This window comes from Vulpes vulpes, chromosome 8 (genome assembly GCF_048418805.1).
Source record: "Vulpes vulpes isolate BD-2025 chromosome 8, VulVul3, whole genome shotgun sequence".
In the NCBI taxonomy this organism is placed as follows: domain Eukaryota; kingdom Metazoa; phylum Chordata; class Mammalia; order Carnivora; family Canidae; genus Vulpes; species Vulpes vulpes.
The window spans coordinates 100,742,844-100,762,106 of NC_132787.1; the positions used below are offsets into that span (position 1 = coordinate 100,742,844).

The 19,263-nt window shown below is 39.8% G+C and overlaps 1 protein-coding gene across 3 annotated transcripts in view; it reads left to right on the forward strand.

The window, feature by feature from the left end:
- Positions 1-19,263, forward strand: part of NBAS (NBAS subunit of NRZ tethering complex) — a 316,983-nt gene that overhangs the window by 229,732 nt on the left and 67,988 nt on the right. For all 3 annotated transcript variants that reach the window (XM_072767683.1, XM_072767684.1, XM_072767686.1), the window contains exons 43-44: positions 286-536; positions 1,576-1,910. In XM_072767683.1, coding sequence (XP_072623784.1) covers positions 286-536; positions 1,576-1,910 — 586 coding nt within the window. The remainder of the gene's footprint in view (positions 1-285; positions 537-1,575; positions 1,911-19,263) is intronic.

Sequence of the window (19,263 nt, forward strand, 5' to 3'; positions counted from 1 at the left end):
GGATGACTCCCACCTGAGGGATGTGAAGTGTCATGCCTACTTCACAGGGTTGCTCTGACCCACATGGGATAACATGAAAATTGTATAATAGTAGGCATCTAACACGCCTCTTTCCTTTATGTAAACTGCTGGCATCCTGGTGGGTTACTGAATGATTGGCAGGAAGAAGGGGCTTTGTAAGAAGCAGCCTTTCTTCTTCAGTATTAAAAAAAAAAAAAAAAAAAAGAGCATATTGTTTAATAAAGGGACCCAATCTGAACATAATTTCTTTGTCCCTAATTTCAGTTTGTCCACAGTAGAAATTGAAAATCGAGCCCAAGCCCTTCATCTCTTTGAGACTTTGAAGACTGATCCAGAAGCCTTTCACAAGCACATGGTCAAATATATTTACCCCACTATTGGTGGCTTTGATCATGAAAGGCTGCTTTATTATTTCTCCCTTCTGGAAAGTTGTGGCTGTGCAGATTTTGGGAAATATGCCATTAAACCAGAAACCCACATTCGGCTGCTGAAGAAATTCAAGGTAGTTGCTTCAGGTAAGATGATCATCTCCCTGCTCGAACTCATTCTCTAAATTAAATGAAGGGACTAATTTTTTGTATGCAGTCATGTTTGTGCGTTGTGGCTGACATAGATATAAAACCACAGGATTCAACGCTAATTGACTTTCGTTATTATCTTTCCAGCTCTTTTACTTACGGTTGAAGGAATTAAATACCCAAGAAACTATAAGAAACCTATTGAATGCCACACAGTAACTTTGAGTAGGCCTGGTACTAAAATCCAAAGTTTCCGACTAATCCTCCAGAGGTTTATTCCCTACTCCCAGTGGTTATATTTTATCCTCTATAAAAGACAAGGCTAGGATATTTTACACTTGGCAGTTTGGCAGAATTTCACTTCATTGAAGCCTCTGTGTTTAAAGTACATGTGGAACCCTTGAAATAAGTGCCTCTGAGCCTTTGATAAATTGTGGAAATCTTCAGGATGGTATCCATGTCTCTTTAGGCTCATAACTAGGAAGTTAAGCACATTAATACCTCCCCAATCTATGTGGTACTTTATAACTTACAGAGCACTCTGAATGCTGTATTCATTTGCTACTTACAACAGTTATGAGAATTTACTTCAGTTTATCAGAGGTTTACTGAGTAACCAAATTAGAAACTGGACCAGACTCAGAGGAAAAGGAGAGAGATCCAACCCCTGCCTTTGGGTAGTCGATGGGATGCCAGATGAACAGCAGGTGACTCTAATGTAGTGCAGTGAGTATGCTGGTGGAAGAAAACGTGGGTGCCGTGCGGGCTGGCAGCAGTTGGGCCTGTAGCTGTCTCCTGTGCCTGTGGAGACTGGCCCGTAGAGGCTGGCCCGTGGAGGCCTACATAGCTGATGAACCCACAGGCTGGGGCTGGAGCTCAGACCTTCCAATCCGTGTAATTGACAGATTCTCTACTCTAAACCGGTAGATTAAATTTTCCCTTTGGCCACACACAGGGCTGTGTATGTGTGGGAAAGCCCTTGTATGTCTATGTTGGAACAAACCTACTCTCTGTTTTTTCCTTTACTTTCTATTAGGTCTTAATTACAAAAAGCTGACAGATGAAAACATGAATCCTCTGGAAGCACTGGAGCCAGTTCTTTCAAGTCAAAATATCTTATCCATTTCCAAACTTGTTCCCAAAATCCCTGCAAAGGATGGACGGATGCTTTCCCCGAGCTCTCTGTACGCCATCTGGTTACAGAAGTTGTTCTGGACTGGAGACCCGCACCTCATGAAACAAGCCCCAGAGTCCTCACCAGAGTGGCTCCGCGCCTATGATGTCTGCATGAAGTACTTTGATCGCCTCCACCCGGGCGACCTCATCACTGTGGTGGATGCAATTACATTTTCTCCAAAAGCTGTGACCAAGGTAACGGAAAAGATAGTTTAAAGTACATTGAATGCTTTAGAAGAAACAAAAATTACTCTTATATGCTATATATTGTTTTTTATTTACTTTCTCCAGGTGGAGAGAATACTTACAAGTTTGACATTTTAGTTCTTAGCTAAGCATGAGGTGTTCTAATTGGGAAATCATTTTCCTCTATCACAGATGTACAAGTAGTCTAAATCAGACTTGGTGGTTTTAATTTACATGTACATTTTGTACATATTAAAGTTCTTCTTTGTCATTTTATAGTAAATATAACATCCTTTTCTTTCCAGCTGGTAAGTGGGAAACACCCCCAGTGCTCAGCCCACAGCACCTGCATTCAGAGTCAGGCTAACAACTTAGCTGTGGTTCATTTGAGCCCTTAAAAAATTTAGCTTGGACACCATGTAGTGATAAAATGATCCATGGAAGTCCATGTAGACATTTTCTAATGTCTGCTCTATGCTTCAATCTGAGCCCCTTTAACTGGGCTCCAAATCTTGCTCTGGATCCTTCCAATAATGTATAGTTTCATGCATAGTAAATAATGTGGGTCCCTGCCCTGCCTTTCTTGCCCTCTGCTTGACCGCGGGGCATATGTGCCCTGGAAAATCTCCCACCTCTGGTCTCAACTGATGTGCTCTGTTGCCTGTGGAACTTCCTCATCTGCTCTTGCCTGTCTTTGTTGCTGCTTTCTCCTTTCCCAAGTGGGTTGGCAGGTCTGCCCAGTACCTTATCCACAACTATTTTTACTGTGGCTAGTATTATCCTGAAAATATACTATAAAGGTTAAGAATTCAAGTCCTTCATTTGGAGGTTGGCACAGGCAGAGGTTCAAACATCTGTGGAGGTTTCTAGTTCTAACTAACTTGTTAGTTCAACAGTTGTGAATAACCAAGGATTTCATTTCCTCAGTATTAGAACTCAAGTACTTTGTTAAAAACCTGATTTTAAATTTCATGAACACTGCTGTGAAAGGAGATGATTGTTTTTATTGTATTTAAAGAAGAAATAAAAGATTTTAAAGGGAGATAGCATCATATATTTTAAAAGAGTCCAGGTTTCCAGTGTTAGAAACTTGGCTTGAACTTTGAACCTGCCACTGGCTAGCTCTGTGGTTTAGGCTAGACCTCTGCCTCATTGGGGCTGAGTTATCTGTGATGCAGATCATGTTATTACTCCCTTTCTGATGGGTGAGGAAAATGAGACTCCACGAGGTTAATTTGGTAATAGAGGAGCCACAACCTGAAGTCAGAAAGGCTTTCTTCCAGGGTCTTTGCTCTTAACCTCACAGCTCTACTGTATCTAAGTCCTGGAATAAGCAGCTACTCTAGGAGCTGTGGGAGAGAATGGACCAGAGAGCCCCCAGGATGTTCAGTCTGAGTGAGGTAGCCTGTCCTGGGATATGTCCAGAACAGGGCTGAGTTTAAATGGAAAAGGCCAGGCAGGGAAAAGACGAGAGTCCAGCAAACATGAGTTTTGAATCTCCCAAGGATGAGGAGAGAGTCAGAGTCGAGAGTGGAAGTAAGTATTAGCAATGCAGGGAAGTACTTATGGAGGGAAGGAAATGAACCAAGTGGGGAGTTGAAAGCCAGGGAAAAGGCTCTGGAAGTGGGACTGTGCCCCACAAGAAACGGACGAGATGGGAAGCCAGGACAACTGGGGGGGGGGGTGCTTTGCTCTAAGGCAGGAACAGAGATGAGGTGGGCGTCCAAGGCCATGTGCTGATTGTGAGCATGTATATGGAGACGGACAGACAGTTCTAGATTTTCCAGCAGCAATTACTGACTCGTGATTCAACTTAAGAGTCGGATGTGGAATCCACTCAGAGTGTTCATTTTTATTGATGATGTTGTGAGTCAGACGTTTTCAGTTATAGCACATTCTCGTCATCTTAGTTTCTTACTTATACCTTCAGATATCCTACCAGCACCTGAAAATGTGTGACAGCTGTTTGCACATAGGTGCCTTTTCTCTGAGGAAAAGATGTGTGGCTGATCCAATAAAGAGTGAGATGGATAATCCTTAGCAAGATACTCTTGTATAGTAAACTATCTCAAGAGATGGTTTTCCGCTGAGTCAGACAAGCTCTAGAAAAGTGAGACCAAGGCATTTAAAGTAATTTCACATCTTTAGCTTTACGTTTTCTCTCCTTTTATTAATTGGCAAGCTTTTAATCTTCCATTGAGAGAGGAAAAGTAAAAAGTCTAGATGCAGTGCTTGTTTGAAATCACATAGTACCATTGTAGAGCAAGTGAAAGCGAGAGAAATTCAGATGGAAATACAACCCTTACATGTCAGAGGACACATTTGGAAAAGGAGGTGCAGCTGGATTTGGCCAAATTTGCAAAATACCAGATGTTCCCACAGCTCGTACATGATGTTAAAAATGTAAAGTAAGTGTATACTACTCATATAGTGTGTGCAGTTTTCAAATGTCTACCCACATTTAATTCAAAACCGAACTCCTGGAAAGAACTGGTGAGCTAATTCTAGAGTGCGTAACAAGAACAGTGAGCACTTGTTCAGGTGCTGGAATTGAGACAGGAGGATCCGCAAAGCCTGCACTGAGTACCCCGCCCCGATGGAATAAACCCCAGAAGGCTGCTTACCTTCGAGATAACTGTCTTTTGGTTACCATTTGCATTAGCAGGGTTTGTGGGAATCCTGAAAAAAGTATTCACAGCATGGTCTTCTGTCTTGTAGGCAGAGATTGAATTTGCATGACATCTGAGGTGATGAATATGCAGAAGGGAGAATACGAATGTGTAAAGGTTGGAGCATTTGCTCCAAATCGTTGTTTCGTTTTTGTGGAGTTGGGTAAGAGTTGCTTGCCTAGTGCTTTTTCAGTTCAGCAATTAGAAACATGTCTTTAGAAGTGACAGAGAGCAAGGTAGTGGGTTAGAAATCCAGGAAAATGGTGAAAGAAGCTGAAATTCAGGGCAACACACTATTTGCTTGGTTTAGATGGATGTGGCTAGATAAGGGGGAGCTTCTGTGCAATCTCAGCCTTTGTTCTGATCCCAGCCTTTTATGCTCACCACGCACTTTTGATTCCTGAGAGAGCTGCCTCCATAAGTAGGGACATGGGATATACTCCTCTCATGAGAGGCTACCCAGTAATTTGCTAAGGCCCTTCTTTAAAAGCCCCAGGTAATCATAGAACTAAAAGAGGCCTTCTAGTGTCCTGCCTTGTGCTTCTCAACCTGGAATTGGGTGGGCACTTTTCACCCTCATGCCACCCCACATGTGCCCTCTATATTCTAGCCCTCACTATTTGTTTCTAATAGTAACATGCTGTCTCCTTTGGGTTAGAGTGGGAGAAATATTTGGAACGTCTTATTTAGCTTGACCTCTGACCCTCAAGCATCATATCTATTGATAATCAAGTTACTACCCCTAGTGTGTGCGTGCATAAAAGGCATTTTTCTTTGGGTTCCTTATAGTTTCCACTTTTCGGTTCTGCTTTCAGAGCTATAGAAACAGCATAAGGTAATTTCTTTCATATGATGACTGTTCTTGAAATAAGCTACTATTTTCTTCCTTATCCTATTACCCAAATTATTTGATATAAAAATCTGGAAGAGTAAATTTGTCTTAAAAAACATTTGACCTAAAAATCAAATTTATTTCCTAAGTTTGTCTCAATCAAAGGCTGGTTTGTAGCTGTAACTTAGGGTCTTCACAGTGCTAGTTTTATCTCTTAACTAGGAGTGGTGGCACATTTTTCACCACAATGAGCAATCAGTGTCTGAAGCCAGTGTAAAAATGTTTAGACAATGCATTTTACGTGATTGCATGGCATGATGTACAACTTTCTGATGCACAAACCAAATGCATATTGTGTAGATTCAGACTGAATCACTAAGTATTTAGGCATTAGCTGTGTGCTGTATACAATGTCAGTTGCCATTGGCAACATTAAGATGTAAAAGACATTTCTAAGAAAGTTAAAATGTTTTTTTTTTTTTTTTAAAGATTTTATTTTTAAGTAATTTCTACACCCAACATGGGGCTCCAACTCATGATCCTGAGATCAAGATTCTCATGGTCCACTGACTGAACCAGCCAGGAGCTCCAAATGTTTTTTTTTCTTTTTTACAGTAAAATTATTATAACTGAGAATTATACTCCTCATGAAATTAGAAATTCTTTGAGGCTAGGGATGGTGCCTTTTATCTAATTTTCCAGTTCCTAGCACAGTTTTAAGTAGGAACTCCTTAAGTGTGGTTTAAACAATTATCATCAAAATTGGGGATTGTAAAACCTTTTGATATCTAGATACCTTAACATTCTTAAAAATCATTGAAAACCATAAAGAACCTTTGTTATTTAAGGTTATATCAATTGATATTATCATATTAGAAATTAAACCCAAGAAGTTTTAGAAATATTTATTTAATCCACTTAAACTACAAATAATAGACCCGTTATAGTTTGGCATGAATATCATATTTTAATGGAAAACAACTATTTCCAAAAGAAAAGAGATTAATGGAAGATTAACATTATTTTATATTTACGTGTCCTGCTTAATAGAACACAGCCGGATGCTTGTGTTTGTTTCTACATTCAGTTTTTTTGTTTGGGTTGAAGTAAATGAAGAAAATCCAGCCTTACACAGATGTGAGGCTGGAAAAGGGAGAAGTGCTTTAATAGCCTATAACTTGGGGTATTCTCCTTTGATACCTCACTGAAACTCAGCAAGTGGTAGATTGTTAGAGGCCAGTTGCAATATGGAATCTAAAACCACATCATTGAACCCTTTGTACTCTGTTAAATTAAAACTACTGGTCTACATTGCACTTTGAATGGATCTTTTACCAAGGTATGGTTTGTATATAATGCGTTAGGCCTTTGGAAAATAGTGTTCTGTTGAGTTATGCAGATCTTCCAAATGTTGATAAATTGCATTACAAAATATCAACAAAGTCACATGCATTAATATAAGCTCTCATCTCAGCAGATGAGTCTTAAGTATTGGGAAGCTGTCAGTCTCACAGTGGTAGATACAAGTTTCCCAAAATTCTAATTTTTTGCTTGACAGCTCAAATTTTATCAGTGGCAACAAATACTATGAATTGTTTTCCTTGAAGTGACAGGCTTATTTTATAAACTTTGGAGAAAATGTCTGCCAAATATCCAAGTAAATAACCAGAGTTTTCTATTCGTTGTTCTTTTAGGCAGAAATGGTGATGCGTGCAAAGAGCAGCTACTTCAGCTCATAATTCAAACCATCACACAAATGCTTTTTCCTTATTATGTTTTGGTGTATAGTGAATGCTTTGTATATGTCAGTTCTTCATACAGAATCTTAAAAATGTGCACTCAGTGATTAAGATTAATAAAATTAATCATTTTTACTCCTTCATCAGGAACATTCTTAAATGAAAATTTGCCAGCGAAGAACATGGTGGCTCTTAGTCCAGTCCAGGTCCAGTGCCATTCCCTTGATTTGTGCTGAGTCCTCACGGTTTCATCCACCATTGCTTTTTTACCAACATCAATACCGTGAAAAAAGATAAATAATGTCTTAGCATCCTAAAAATAATTTTGACCTGGCAGACTGCTTGAAAGAGTCTTTGGACTCTCGTGTTTTGTGGCCCACACTCTGAGAACCACTGCCACGGGTTTTTGTTTCCAAAACTATAGCTGTCTTTGTTGTCTATGTGAGAAGTCACTTCAGCTTCCTAGATATTTATAATGTAAATAAAAATAATGAAGATATATTCTGGTAAGTACAGAGGGGTTTTGCCTTAAATTTTCAGTTCCTTAAAAGAGATCAATGTATTTTCTTTTTTTCTTAGAGAGAGAAACTTGGGGAGGGGCAGAGGGAGAGAGAGAATCTCAAGCAGTCTCATGAGGTCATGACCTGAGCTGAAATTGAGTCAAATGCTTAACCAGCTGAGCCACCCAAACACTCTAAAGCAGATTAATTTCTCATCAGCCTTCCAGATGTGGAAATACAAATAATTTGAAAAGGCAAGATGGAATGTACCACCCTTTGATTTTGTGAACTGTGAGCTATATATTTTTTTCTTCACAATTTAGTTAATATATATATTATACATCAATATATATTAATATATAATATATAAACAAATATATTAATATATAATATATAAATATATTAATACATAATATATTATATAATATATAATGTATATTATATATTATATAAACAAATATATATTATATATTAATATATAATATATAAACAAATATATGTATTAATATATAATATATAAACAAATATATGTATTAATATATAATATATAAACAACCTTATCTGTTTGTTTCAGACATATATATATATATATATATATATTTTTTTTTTTTAGCTAGCACATTTATTTTTAGCAGGGAGTTCTCTGGGAGATAACTGAGAGATGCATCAGGAAGGAGAAGGGGCTTTGCAGTAAGGGGACATCTTGTAATGGACCCTCAGCTCTGTTCTAGGCCAGGATATCAGATCAGAGAAAAGATGATTTTTCTGGGGTCAGTTTGCCATAGTGTTTGAGGGTGATGCTTGTTCTTTTCCTCCTTCACTAACACCTGCTTTTAGGATTCAGGAAGGTGAAAGCAAAAATATCAGTAAATAAATGTTAATAACTATTGTTGGAATGGCTGGCATTGGAGAATGTGGTCTGGATCCATGGCCTAGCAGTCTCTCTTTCACGTTTACACTCATGGAACTCGTTAGAGCTGGCTCAGAGGTCATTCTAGAAGTGGGGAAGGAATGCATAGTGTGGACAGGCAGGCTGCGGACAGGAAGCAGCCACACTCTCCATGGCTTCCGTTAGGTCCCATCCTGTGGGGATGATTATGGAGAAGATGGAGAGAGATGCCACAGTGTTCCCCCTGTAGTTTCCTGCCTGTTGATTGGAGTGAGCTTTTCTCCCTTTCGTGAGAAGACGAGGAATGGACACTGGGCCTTTTGCTCCCTTACCTGATTAGGCTTGATAACAAATGCTGTAGCCACCGAGGGGAGAAAGTTGTCTGGGGTCTGTCAGAACCTGGTCCTGGGGCTCCCAACTCATGAGGCCATCCTCTCCATATGTGCAAATCTCTGAGACCCACAGTGGCAGTGAAACCGTTGCTTCCAGAAAGCTCTGACTAAAATAAAATAGATCAGAAGAGCACACTTTTCTGACTCTCTGTAGACCAGGCTAAAAATTTATTCTTTATTTCCTATCTCAGATTTTGCCCAACTGGATTGATAATTAAAACTCATCAGAAGTTAAACAATGAATTTGAGTGAGTAGAAAATGTGCCAAGTAATATAGGTCAGCAACTTTAATTCCACTTTAAATTCCCAATGGAGAAATTAACATCCTAAACATCAAATCTTCTTGCCCTTTTAATTATAGTTCAGTTACATCAGAATCAAAAATTCATAAGTTCACGGAGGTAAGGCCTCCTTCTGGTTTCTGCTGTCTTAGCCAGAGAGGTCTGACTTAGGTGTCTGGGTAAAACCAGGTTTCTTCAGCAAAATACAATTCCTTTCACTTGAGTAGTTCAAAGTGAGTTAAACTAATCCCACCTCAGGTTTCTTATGCATCTCCTCTTAAAAATAGGAAAAAGAAAAAGTTGTATTAGCATCAGCTCTATAGCCATGCAACTTAACCAGCCCTGAAATAGCCAAGCAAAACAAGGTTCTAGAGTCCTGGTCTTAATTCACTCCATATACATTCCTAGAATGCTGGAGAGCAGAGAAGTGGCTCAGTGGTGTGTGTGTGGAGGGCGGTGTGGGGGGGCAGGAAAGTAGACACAGGAAACCTCACTTGGTTTAGCTTTGCCAGGATACCAGGTCAGGCCAGTTGTCCAGAGATTGGTTGAGAAGGTCTCCTATCAAGAGCTTAACTGGCATGTGTTCGCCAGGAGGGAAGGCAAATCTGTCCATACTGTCTCCTCTCTAAGATGTATTTATTGTACATGTCCCTGTCTTTAGTCATTCTGCCTTCCTGATTTCCATGTCATCATTGGATCCCTCCATTCTGCAGCCACCCATAATCAATTTCTTCTCCCTGTGGCACCAGATGTCACTCCTCCTGTCTTGTATACTGAAGCACAACTTAATTTCCTGGGTTCCATAGGGGAACATTCTGCTTTATGGGTAAGGAAAGCACTCCAGAGTAGGAGAAAATGGTTTGTCCCACGTATATACCCAAATGGACGTCAAGCTAATAATAATAAATTATAGGACGTGAGTCATTATCTCTCACCTACAGAAATCACTGTCCCTGCTATACATTAACGAGAGTAAAAGCTACCATTTGTTGTTTACTATTCCGTACCAGGCCACTGGCTAGATGTTTTACCTTATCTCCAATAATCATCACAAAGCCCTGCAACATAGCATTGTGTCTCAGGTTAGAAATGAGTAAACTAAAGGTTAGATGTTAAGTAATTTGTTCAAGGTCAGAAGCAAGTTAGTAGCTGAGCCAGAATTCCAATTCTAGTCTTATCTATCCACGTTAGAGATCTTCTGCAAATGGTGATCCTTTACTCCCATAGATAGGGCCACTCAGTGTGTTCAGAGGCAACCTATTCATTTGTTAGATCCATTTACTTGTTACATTTTTATATGGCTTTTTGATCCATCCTCCTTTCTGTAACTTCAGAGAAATAGAACCACTTCCTCCTCCCAGTGACTGCTCTTTGGGTAATAGAATATACCTTGTATCACCCAAGACTTTTCATCCCCACTTTTTTATTTCTCAACCTTCCATGTGATTCAGTCCTAATCATCTTTTCCTTGACAGTTTATGTGTTCCTATTTAAAAAAAAAAAATCCTTCTATGTTTTAGTTTCTAGTGTTGTAATTAATTACTACTAAGCTTAAACAATACACATTTATTGCTTTATGCTTCCAGAGGTTAGAAGTCTGACTAGGGTTTCACTGAGCCAGGCTGGAGATGGACAGACACCAAGGCCTCTCGAGGCTTTAGGGGGAGAATCTGTGTCCTTGCCTTTTCCCGTGTCTGGAGGCTATCTGCCATTTCTTGGCTTAAGGTTCCTTTCCCCCAACTTCAAAGACAACAGCATTATCCTCTCTCAGACCCTCTGTCTTCACATGTTCCTCTCTGGCCAAAGCCAGGAAAGATTCTCACATTTAAGGCTCCATGAGATTGGAGCCTGTGTGGGGGGATCCCTGGGTGGCGCAGCGGTTTGGCGCCTGCCTTTGGCCCAGGGCGCGATCCTGGAGACCCGGGATCGAATCCCACATCGGGCTCTCGGTGCATGGAGCCTGCTTCTCCCTCTGCCTGTGTCTCTGCCTCTCTCTCTCTCTCTCTCTCTCTGTGTGACTATCATAAATAAATAAAAATTAAAAAAAAAAAAGATGGAGCCTGTGTGGGTAATGTAGGCTGATCCTCCCATCCCAGGGTGCATGTCATTAATCGTATCTGCAGTTTCTTTGCCACATAAGGAGCATATTCACAAATTCTAAGGATAGGTATGTAAACATCTTTAGGAACCATAATTCTGCCTGCCAATACCTTTACATATACTAAGATTTTAGAGACCTTATAGGCTTTATAACAAGGTTTTATAAAAGGACCGAAGTTAGGGAGTGCCTGGCAGGCTCAGTCCGTGGAGCATGCTACTCTGGATCTCAAGATCATGAGTTCAAGCTCCATGTTGAGAGATTACTAAAAATAAATAAATAAACTTTAAAAAAATAAAAAGGACTGAAATTAAAACCAAAATGGAAAAACTATGAAAACAGTTATTGAAAAATACTAAACTTAAAGCTGAAATCTGTCCTAATTAACACATACATATTTTTTATCCGGGAGTAAATGGATTTTAGTTTATCTAGTGTATAACATTTGTACCTCAAAGCCAAATAAATTACATGTATCTCTGTTTCTAATTACTGGAGTGTGTGTGTGTGTGTGTGTGTGTGTGTGTGTGTGCGCGCGCGCGCGTGTTTAACCACATGGATCGATTATTGGAGTGTATATTACAGCAATGAGTGCAAATCTTTGGATTTTCATGATTTTTTTAAATTGTAAAAGGGTATCTAGTCCACATTTGTCTTAGAAGGCACTGCATTTCTGAAGCTCCTGTTCCTGAGTGGAAAGTGACATAGTTATATATTTTTTAAGACTTTATTTTTTTAGATCAGTTTTAGGTTCAAGGTAAAATTGGAAGGAAAGTACAGAGATTTCTCACATGCTACTTGCTCCTGTCCATACACAGCCTCCCCCATTATCAGCATCCCTCTTTAGAAGGTACATTTATTACAACGATGAACCCACATTGACACATCATCATCACCCAAAGTCCATTGTTTACCTTAGGTCTCACTCATGGTGTTGTATCTCATATGGGTGTGGACAAATGTATAATGACATGTATCCATCTACCCATCATTGCAATATCATACAGGATATTTTCACTGCCCTAAAAGTTTTCTGTGCTTTGCCTGTTCACTCTCTACCCTCAATCCCCTCAACTATAGATCTTTCTACTATCTCTATAGCTTTGTCTTTTCCAGAATGTTATAGTGCTAGACGTGTACATGATACGGTCTTTTCAAGTGGACTTTTTTTTTTTTTTTTTTTTTAGATTTTATTTGAGAAAGAGCGTGTGTGCACACAGGAGTAGAGGGGCAGAGGCAGAGGGAGAAGCAGACTCCCTACTAAGCAGGGAGCCTGACATGGGGCTCAATCCCAGGACCTCGAGATTACGACCTGAGCAGAAGGCAGACGCTAATTGACTGAGCCACCCAGGCACCCCTCAGATTACCTTCTTAAACTTAGTAGTACACATTAGGTTTCCTCCATGTCTTTTCATGGGTTGATAGTTTATCTCTTCTTGATACTGAACCATATTCTGTTGTCTGGATGTGTCACAATTCATTTATCCATTCACCTGTTAAAGGACATCTTGGTTGCTTCCAAGTTTTGCTGTTTTGAACTATACTGCTATAAACATTGATGTGCAGGTTTTTATATGGATATAAGTTTTCAAATCCTTCCACCACTCTGCCATCCCACCAGCAATGGTTGCAAGTTCTTGTTGCTCCACATCCTTGTCAGCGTTTGAAGATGCCACTGACATCTTGGTCATTCACACCAATTCTAGTAGGTATGGAGTGATATGTTGATGCTGTTTTAATTTGCATTCCCTGAAGATTTGTGGTGTGGAGCATCTTTTTATTTAGTTATCTGCTATCTTTATATCTTCTTTGGTGAGGTATCTGTTATGCTCTTTGGCCCATTTTTTAATCAATTGTTTTTAAGAAAACTGTTTTAAGAATTCTTTGTGTATTTTGTATAATGATCCTTTACCAAGTATGACTTTTACATATATTTTTCCCAGTCTGTGGCTCTTTTCTCATTCTCTTTACATTGTCTTTTGCAGAGCAGAGGTTTTTAATTTTAATGAAGTCAAGCTATCAGTTATTTTCTTCATGGATTTTGCCTTTGATACTGTCCCTAAAAACTCACAGCCATATCCAGGTCATCTAGATTTTTTTTTCTTTTGTAATCTTTTAGGAGTTTTATAGTTTTCTGTTTTACATTTGGGTCTATGGCCCATTTTGAGTTAATTTTTGTAGAGGGTCTAAAGTCTGTGTCTAGATTGATTTTTTTGCATGTGGATGGCCAGTTGTTCCGGCACCATTTGTCGAAAAGACTGTTGTCACCCCATTGTATTTCTCTGCTCTTTTGTCAGGGATGAGCTACTGTATTTATGTGGTTATACTTACATGTTAGCCTCCCCCACCCACCAATTTTATGGTATTCACTGTTACTATTTTATAATTCTACTAACCTCAACTATGAAAGTATTTAAAATTTCATAATAAGTATTTTTCCCATTGATCTCTGGTTTTGGTGTAGTCATCATTTGACTCCTTTGATTCTGAACTGAATGAGTTTTATTCATACCAGATACATTCAGGAAGTATTTATGTAAGCACTTTTTCGTTGCCATTGTTCTAGGTGCTATAAACAAAAGACTGCCAAGTTTGCCCTTGAGAAGCTCATGGTCAATTGGCACAAATGTATGCATGTATAACAGATGAACTATAAGTTAATATAAAAAGTACTACTTAAGGGTTTAATAAATGCTGTCTGTAGAAAGGAAGACATAATCAACATTTATGAAGGCCTTTTGTTTCATATATTTGTTAATAATGATACCCAGTAGTGATTATTTCAAGATTTTCAAATGTGCAGTATAAACTACTCTCATCGGACTCTTAGCTAGCCTGTGCATATTATTATAGTTGTAAACATTATCCTGTCATTCCTACTCTTGAATGCTTTTGCTTTTAAGGAACTATTTTCTTCTGGTTCCCAGAGTGAAAGTTTAGTCCGATAAGCATATCTTGACAAAAATGCAAAAAACAGGAGCTTAGGAGATAGGCATAGAATAGAAAACCTAAAAAGGAATTGTTTTTTTTTTTTATTATAACTGTCAAAGGTACAGAATAAATGGGAACAGAGAATACTTAAAAGGATAGAGAACACAGTTTTTGAAACTTGATGTAATGTAACATAACTTACTCATATATAAATAAAGTCTAGATAGTTCTGAGAAAAATGACCTTCTCTTACAAGGTTCTAAAGAAAAGAAAGTCTCTCCTCTTAAAGGTTTTACATGGTGTTTATACTTCCAAACTTGATTATTTGTCCTTCCTGCCTTTTTTCCATTTATTAAGAGTAAAAAAATCCATAAGTTCCTACAGAAGTCAACCTGATTTTCCCATTTGGCTTAGGATCTTCTTTTTTTTCCAGTATACATCATTGGTTAATTTGTTCATTCATTGAACAAATATTTATTGAGTGCTGGGGAAGGTAGCTTGTAAGATGGCCCTTAATGATCCCTACCTCCCAGTATTTAATCCCCTGTGTAATCCCCTCTCCTAGAGTGTGGGCTGGATTTATTGATTTTCCACTAATGAACAGAATACAGCAAAAATGATGGGTTTCCACTTAGAAAATTAGGTTACAGAAAGATTGTAGCTTCCTTCTTAGGTGCTCTTTCTCACTTTCTCTTGTGTGACTTACTCCTGGGGAATAAAGCTGACGTGTTGTGAAGAGGCTCCGTATGGCAAGAAACCAAGGCTGCTGATAACCGTGTGATAAACGTGGTTGTGGATCTCCTCCTGCCACCCAGTCTGGCCCTCCTATGAAATCACAGTCCTGACCAGTCTGTGGATTATAACCTTAGGAAAGACCTTGATCCAGAGCTACACCTAGATTCATGATTTATAGAAGCTATGATATAATAAATTTTTAAGTTTCTAAAATTGGGTAATTTGTTATACAACAATGGAAAATCATTATCACTACATATCAAGGACTTGCTCTCAGTGCTGGGTCTGTAGCACTGAACAGAATGGACAAAGACCTGTGACCTTAGGGAAAAATGCATTAGGGAGAGGTGGAAACCATACAATATACAAGAATGAGTAAGTTCAAACATGTGAAATGACAATCAGTACAAGTGAAAAATAAACCTGGAAAGGACTCAAGATGCAGGATGATTACCATTTAAAATAAGATGGTCAAAGACCCTCCCAAGAAAGTAACATTCGAGCAGAGACCTTAAGGAAGTAAGGTGGCAGTGGGTTCTGTGGTTATCCAAGGTAACATGGGCGGGGAAGTGAAAAGTCTTGACAGAGAACATGCTGGAGCAAGGAGGCCAGTGTGGCTGAACGGGATGAGAGAGGAGAGCCATGGGAGGTGAGGTCTGGTCAAAGGGTAATAGGAGAGCAGAATCTTGTATGAATGAGAAGCCATTTGGAGAGTTTGATCACACCTAGCATTTTAGCAGGATTGCTTCTGCTGCTGTCCTGAAAGTATTGCAGGCAGAATGGTAGAAAGTAAGGCTATCACTTAGAAGGCAGTTGCAGTTTTCCAAATAAAAGATAACAGTGGGGACGCCTGGGTGGCTCAGCAGTTGAGCGTCTGCCTACAGCTTAGGGAATGATCCTGGGTCCTGGGATCGAGTTCTTCATCAAGCTCCCTGTGGGGAGTCTGCTTCTCCCTCTGCCTTTGTCTCTGCCTCTTCTCTTCTCTTCTCTTCTCTTCTCTTCTCTTCTCTTCTCTTCTCTTCTCTTCTCTTCTCTCTCAATTAAATAAATAAATAAATAAATCTTTTTAAAAAAATGAGAGTGGTTTGGATTCAGGTGGTAGCAATAAAAAATGAGAAGTGGTCAAATTCTGGATTTATTTGGAAGAGAGGACCAAAGGGATTTACTGATATATTTGAGGTAAGATGTGAGAAAAGTTAATATAGGTTGGTGTCAAGATTATAGTGAACAACTATAAAGATGGAGGTGCCATTTTCTAAGATTGGGAAGGAAAAACTTTTGGGAACGGCAGTCAGGAGTTAATTTGTTACAATATTAAAATTGATGTGACTTTTTAAAATGTCACCATTGGAAGAAGCTGGGTCATGGGTATTTGGGATCCCTTTGTACTATTTTGCAATGTCTTGTGAGTTCATAATTATCTCAAAGAGTTTTTTGTTTTGTTTTTTTTAAATATCAATATGACTTTTAAACATCCCAGTTAGGATGTTGACAGGCAATTAGTTGTATATATGAATCTGAAGGTCAACAGAGATGTCTGGGATGCAGAAATGCATTTTAGAATCGTCAGCATAGAGCGAGGAGTCAAAGCCAAGGGAGTGAGTGGGTAGAGAAGGAAAGCAGAAGATGAAGTTGCCAGGCACTCCAACATGAAGACTTGAGAAGGAAGAACCAGCAAAGATTGACCCCTAAGGTTTTTTTTTTTTTTTTAAATAATTTTTTTTAATCCGTTAATGGAAACGACATAGTAATTAATGAAAACAAATGCTTTTGGAAGGAGAGGGGAGAATTTGTGTTGTAATTGGTGAGAGTGGACAGGCCATAGCACCCAAAGGAAGGATTGGCCTCGGACAAGATTCCGTCAGCATCCCTTGGTGATAGCAGGAGGAAGGCAGAGCTGATGGGCACAGATGTGGCTGGAGATGGAGACCATTAGCTTCTACATGCTTCTATTTTCTCAGTCAGTAAAAAGGTGAAGAAAGAAAGCTGAGTGTGTGAGTATAAAGGAAGGACTGTGGAGATTTGAAAGAAGGGAAGATACAAAGCAGTAATCATTTAAGAGAATAGGGAAAATAGGGAAATGTAGTCAGGATGCTGCCCACCCCCAGCATTTTAATGAGCACCTCTCCCAGTGTTTAATTGTAACCCTAATCTGAGGTCTTAAAATGTTAATAAATCTCCTGTCCCTAAAATCCACATGTTTTGGCCAAATCTACCTCCCCTCCGATACCTTGGCTTTAGGGAATGATCCTGTACTTGAGCCTGCTATTTATCCTCCTCTTGCCAGATGCCTGTTTTTATCCTTAATAAGATTTATATGTTCATAAAACATATATTAGAATTCTTTCCTTTTCAGTTCAGCAATTTCTATATGATGACATACAAATATTAGGGTTTTTCATCTCATGACTGAATACCAGTGTAGGGATTGGAAGCATGCCTGGGTAGTGGTATACATTAATGATGCTTCTGCTGCTGATACTGAGCCTGATGCTGGTCCTACGGAGGAAACCCAAAGGAATATGAGATGTGATCATCCCTGCCTTCAGTCAGCTTACAATCTGGGAACACAAGGCAAACATGCATAAAAACAGCCAAGAATTCAAGGCAGCATGAAAGTGATCACGGAGTTTGAGTGTCATGATTTCCCTATACATTAAGACATCTGATATTCACAGAGGTCTTGTAGGGGTGGTAACTGAGCAGGCATTATCATCTCCAGCAGGAAGGCCACATTGCTGAAGGATAACTGTCCCAAGTTTTAATAAGGAGTAAGTATCCAATCCTATTTTCACGCCCAGGTCTCCTGGTTCCAGATTTGATGCTCATTCCATGATAGTTCTGCTCGCAGAGCTGAGAAGAAAGGTCATTGTAGCTGAAATAAATAAAATCCAGGACGTAATTAAGTATCTTGTAGGTTTGTGAGTCCGTAAAGTCTGTCTTACATTTAGGAAGTTGGAGAGTTTGGTCCAAGTGGGCCTGTGTTATGAAGAGCCCCCAAAACACAAGTGATTTTGAATGTGATGTGGAGAAGCATCAAGAAGCCCATGGACACTTGTGCATGACGCATGGACTGGAAGACGACTGTTTAAGGAAGGGAAGGAAGTAGACTTTGAGTGCTTGGTTTGTGTGAGGAGCTACTACATGCAGTATCTCATAAGCTCTCCCTATCAACACTGTGGGATTGGTGATGCACCCATTTTATGGATCATAGAAGAGGCACAAAGTAGTTAGGGGGCCTACCCTACACTGCTAGCGTGTAAGTGACACAACCAGGATTTGAATTTAAGTCTGTCGTATTCTGAAATCTTGTGCTAAACATGCTATTTATACAAAAACTATAGCTCTGTTTACAAATTTATTTTCACTTGTTACTATAAATAATCTGCCTTAAAAGCCATAACATTATGTCTGTCAGGGTAGTGGGGCAGTTGGAAGGCAGTCACTAGAAATATAAAATTGAAGTGCCTCTGGGGGGTCAGCAACCAAGACATGGCTCCGTGGGTAGAACATTTGAAAGCATAAAGTGGCACAAGGGGCTCAGCCTCAGCTTTCCCCATGCTTGTGCCCCATACTTCTTTTTGTAAACCTGTGTGTGGTTTAGAATGAAACTGTGTGCCGTGCCCGGGGTTGGCATTAGGCACTAGCTCAGACACAGAGGGAAGGACAGATGTGCAGTGTGCTCCATGCTTTAGAATTCTGTGATCATTCATTTGTTTCAGGCTGTAAGGAGCCCCCCTGCCAAGCCACCCAGTCCGATGACTTCTGTTAGTGGGGCATTATAGTAAGAATACTTCTTTACTGCCCGTAAAGAAGGGGAGTGAGGGAAACTGTCTCAGTGAACAGCTGACAAGTCATGACCTGGAGGTGTGAACCTGCTCACTTGCACTTCCCACCCTCCACCCCGAATTCTCACACTGGCTCACAAACGACACCCCCCCGCCCTGCCGCCCCGCCCTTCCCTGTGCATGTTAAAATTGCTCCAGACAGGATCCTTTTTGATTGTGTCACCATCCAGTGTCGAGCAGCCTTGTGGGACAGAACTCTCAGAAACCAAGCAGGTCATCGTCCAGCCTCTGTGGCTGCCCTTGACTACGGTGCTGGCCCCTGATCCCACCAGCTGTGGTCAGATTATGAAGCAGTTTGTGGCCAAGCAGATACTCTGTCTTTAATAGGCCCCTTTGGGCTGCTTCCTCAGAGGAGGATTGTGGACATGCATTCACTGTGAGTATGGGGACATGTAGAAGTCTAAGAGTTGGCTCTTAAATGTCTGTTCATGTCCCCTCCATAATGATA